Genomic DNA, 4,795 nt, shown 5'->3' on the forward strand with positions numbered 1-4,795 from the left:
TCAAGACAATTGATATATATTTTAACTGCGACAAAAATACGTATATTATTAACTTCACAGAAAATTTTCGTTAAAGCAAAATTGCTAGCTTCGCCTTTATTAAAAAATCGGCGTTATTTTTGCATTATCTCTTCGAACTCGCTTGTCTCGTGTGTTAAATCGTGTCTATTTCTTAGAAACACAAATTGTAGTCAACGTGATACATTTCATAAAATAAAGTGTTATTACGTGCAATTAGTGTCTGTATTAGGACTTTCCTGTTTGCGATCTACTGAGATGTTCCAGTCATACGTGAACGCTTCGCACATTCTATGTGCATACACGTGCATATCAGCGTGTAAATTTTAGCATTATCGTATTCATATTTCGATAATAATATTTATTAAAATCTCAAGATTATTATACTTCAAGACAATTGATATATATTATTAGCTGTGAAGAAAGTACGTATTATTAACTGTGTTAGTAATCTCTAAGTGATAATCCATGTAAATGAACTTTAATTGATAATCATAACATATATAATCTTTGTAACTATACACACACATATATATATATATATATATATATATATATATATATATATATATATATATATATATATATATATATATATATATATATATATATATAAAAATATATTTTGTATTTTGATATTTTATTGTTATGTACATATTTTGATACGAATAATGTTAATGCATTAATATCTATCATTCTAATATAATTTTTATAATAGCAAAATAAATTTATTTTTTAAGTTATTTGAATGTATTATTTTATGCAAGATATTTACGTATATAATGTGTTAAGTATCACATTATAATCGTTATAATGTATATGAGTTTTGTATTTAATAATCTCTCTCCTCCTCGCTTAATATTACATTTATATACATATATATATATACATATATATATATATTTTTATTTATTTATAGGAGAGAGATTACGAACGGCAGCAAATAGTTGCTATTTTTAGAAGATAATAGAGATAAGAATATATAGAGGTCAATATGTATATAGCTGATGATATATTCAATTGCTGTGACTACTGCCATCCAGTCGTCTTCATGATGGCGAATTATTTGTTTCTCAGAGTTGCTGTCAGTTTTATTTTTATTATCACATACGTCTTTGCTACTGATACATCATCTTTTCCTAAGAATTTTTTATTTGGCACGTCTTCGTCCTCTTATCAAATAGAAGGAGCTTGGAACGAAAGTGGTAAGTAGAAGTAGATAATACTTCTGATAATATGTTTAACATTATTTAATTATTTAAACATTAAAACGCTAATTAAGATCTTAAATATATGAATACATATAACATGTGATATGTTTTCCTCATATTCATAATTAATTTATAAATTTAAAAAGGTAAAGGTGAAAGCGTATGGGACTGGTGGACACATAAAATTCCAAGTATTATATACGATGGTAGCAATGGTGATGTGGCTGCTGATTCCTTTCACAAATATAAAGAAGATGTGCAGTTACTAAATGATTTAAAAGTACGTCTTGCGTAAATACACGTATAAACAAACTTATATTTTACTATAAATACATTAATTATGATATAAAATATAAAATATTAAAATCTAAATATTTTAGGTGGATTTTTATAGGTTTTCAATTAGTTGGCCACGTATTTTACCAACTGGTTACGCTAACGTAATTAATCAAGAAGGGCTCAATTATTACAAAAATCTTGTTGACGAATTGTTAGCGAATGGTATCGAACCGTTTGTCACTTTGTATCATTGGGACCATCCAGAAATATTGGAAAAGATGGGTGGATGGACCAATGAAATGATGGTTGAATGGATATCCGACTATGCAAAAGTCGTTTTCAAAGAGCTTAGCCCAAAAGTTAAATACTTTTCAACTATCAATGAACCTTATATCGTTTGCAATGAAGGATACAAATCAGTATTAAAGGCACCAGGTATCTGTTGCATGTATTTATTCATACTTCGGCAAAACACGCATGATAACTTTAGCAAAACTAGATATATTTTTAAGACAAAATATACTTTTAGGAAAGAACTTAGGCGATCCTGCCGCATTTCTATGCATGCATAACATATTGAAAGCACATGCCAAGATCTATCATATTTACGACAAAGAATTTCGAAAACATAGAAACGGCACAATTGGTATAATTCTACCTTGTTCAGGTGCATTACCCAAATATCCTAATGATACTGCAGCAGTAGACGGATATTTTCAGTTTCACTGTGGATGGCTAGCTCATGCAATTTTTTCGAAGACTGGCGATTATCCAGAAATTATGAAAAACCATGTAGCTGAAAACAGTAAACTGGCTGGTTTTCCGAGATCGCTTTTGCCGGAATTATCGTCAGAATGGGTGCAATATATTAAGTAAGAAATCTATAGCATGCATGTGCAATCTTTTAGCGTATTTCTTAACAATTATCTATTAATGTAAACACATAAAATAGATATACATAATTATGACATATAATTATAATATTTTGAATATGCACATGCTTATATAGGTCTCTTTACATTTTTCTTTATTCAACGAAATATTGAAAACCCATTTAACCTTTTCCAATTTCTTTTCTTCTATAGAATATATATATAGTATATTATTAATAATTTAAGAAATAATATTTTATAATATCATTTAAATATTTAAGAATAAAAAAATTAATTATGTTACGATAAAGCAACTGTAACCAATTAATAATAATGTAATAATATTTTCTTCAAATTGTATTATTTTGTTTGTTTTTTAAGGGGCACATCGGACTTTTTTGGATTGAATCATTATACTTCAAGGCTTGTGGAAACAGTACCACGAAAGAAAGAGCAAGAATGGTACGATTTTTCCGGCGTGAAAGAGAGTATAGATCCGTCTTGGCCAAAAGGCGCTTCAGATTGGCTCCTGGTTAGTCAGCATAGAAAATGTATACTAATTGCATGTGTTAAATTAGCAGATATCAATTTTTGTGAGCTCGAAACTTCTATTTGTATAGGACTCATTCAGAATTCATTAATTTGAGTCTAATAACACATCAGGCGCAATTAAGATGTACAGACGATTTAACTTATTGTTATGAATAATTCATTTTGTGTGAATAATTCATAGATTGTATTCACGATGTCATAAATTGGAAATCAAAATCGAATGCATCTCAGAAAATATGTATATTCCAATAATTCGACTGAATCAAATATGAGGGGTAAAAAATTATGATTCATTATAAAAAAACGAATAATTGACTTGTTGAATGCATTATTGCACATTACGAGACATCGAACATTTTGAATTTAATTAAATACGCCGGCATATATTGTATTTTTCACATGTAATAAAATTACACTATTTAGCAAAACAATTTTCTCCACTATATAAATTATAAAAATACTAATTATATGTGTGTGTATTTACATACAAAAATATATTTTCAGGTCGTCCCTGATGGATTTCGAGAGATAATTAACAAGATTGCGACAGAATATGATAATCCACCTATATATGTTTTGGAGAATGGCTTCTCTGACAGATGTTGCATTACTGATCATTCAAGAATATCTTATTTGCATTCTTATTTAAAAGCTATGCTGTTAGCCATTCATGAAGACGGATGTAATGTGCAGGCCTATTCTGTTTGGAGTTTGTTAGACAATTTTGAATGGGCGTTTGGTTACTCGTAAGTTACTATTGTTTATTACAATTTAAATTTAAAATTAATGACACGGTACAGAAAATATTACATACTGATTATAATTTACATATACTAATTACAATTTTAAATAAAACATAATCGTACACAAATTTTATTTTGATAGAGAACGATTTGGATTAGTACACGTCAACTTCACGGATAGTAATCGAAAGAGAACTCCAAAATGGTCGATGAACTGGTATAAGGATATCATTGCATCAAGGAAACTTAATTCTACTTTGGACTTACCAACTATAATATATATATAATAAATAATACGCATGTATGTATGCAGAAAAAGTCATTATTTTAGTTATTATATAAGAAATAGTTATTAAATTGTTTTTTAAATTAATGCTTTGCTATATATTTGTTTAATTGTAAGATATAATATTCGTACAATTAGATTATAATTGTTTGTATATCGCATTATATATATTAATTTCTTTATATCTAAAATGCTGCTGTAGTTAAGTATTATAAGAAATTGTCATTTAATATTCCAAGTAAAAAAATAATAGATAGATAATTTTATTTTTTAATATATATCACTGTTAAAGGGACATTTTAAATGTACATTTGTAGCTAAAATTGTTGAAGTTTGTTATTCTACATGTGGATGAGAAATAACGTCTCGATATCTATAGAAAAGCTACTTCATACATAGTCTGAATATATAGTCATATCACAAAGTAGGAAAAAATTATATCGCAAGTATAATATTACTTCTGGTAATATATATGTAGAATATTTCGTCCTGCGATTGGTTGTAGTGTAAGGAATATCGGAGCAACTATATAGCAATTACAATTCGAGAAATAAACGAAATACTGGGTTTTCAAAAAGAAGTAATCGCATACCATTACTCTCGGGAAATATCTTTTCAAAGCATGTTCAAAGCAAAAACCTTGGCAAAGTAACGAGAGCGCTTTCAGCGAAACGAAGTAACTCATTATGGTATATGGTCTGTTATTTTTATTCGCACAAACTTTCAATCCAATAAATTTTAGCAAAACGCACTTTAAACAATTCCTACGCGCAGTTAAATAAGAAAATTTTAAACAGAGAAAGCAATTAAAAAATTAATTTTTTAATTAATCCA

At 27.8% G+C, this 4,795-nt stretch overlaps 1 protein-coding gene across 1 annotated transcript; it reads left to right on the forward strand.

Moving 5' to 3' along the window:
• Positions 1–1,040: 1,040 nt before the first annotated feature.
• On the forward strand, positions 1,041–4,541 carry LOC115239245 (myrosinase 1-like). The gene is made up of 7 exons (XM_029813662.1): positions 1,041–1,223; positions 1,376–1,509; positions 1,610–1,943; positions 2,038–2,380; positions 2,762–2,912; positions 3,437–3,678; positions 3,818–4,541. Exons 1-7 carry the CDS (start codon positions 1,070–1,072, stop codon positions 3,960–3,962), a joined length of 1,503 nt encoding a protein of 500 aa, XP_029669522.1. The 5' UTR covers positions 1,041–1,069; the 3' UTR covers positions 3,963–4,541.
• Positions 4,542–4,795: the final 254 nt, after the last annotated feature.

Source organism: Formica exsecta, unplaced genomic scaffold, assembly GCF_003651465.1.
Source record: "Formica exsecta isolate Colony F162 unplaced genomic scaffold, ASM365146v1 scaffold116, whole genome shotgun sequence".
Taxonomy (NCBI): Eukaryota; Metazoa; Arthropoda; class Insecta; order Hymenoptera; family Formicidae; genus Formica; species Formica exsecta.

Bases quoted from the DNA above. Each gene is read 5' to 3' on its own strand.
- LOC115239245 (XM_029813662.1), top strand. From the start codon at position 1,070: ATGATGGCGAATTATTTGTTTCTCAGAGTTGCTGTCAGTTTTATTTTT. The intron at 1,944-2,037 runs GTATCTGTTGCA...ATATACTTTTAG, and splicing joins ATCAGTATTAAAGGCACCAG to GAAAGAACTTAGGCGATCCT. The intron at 2,913-3,436 runs GTTAGTCAGCAT...ATATATTTTCAG, and splicing joins GCGCTTCAGATTGGCTCCTG to GTCGTCCCTGATGGATTTCG.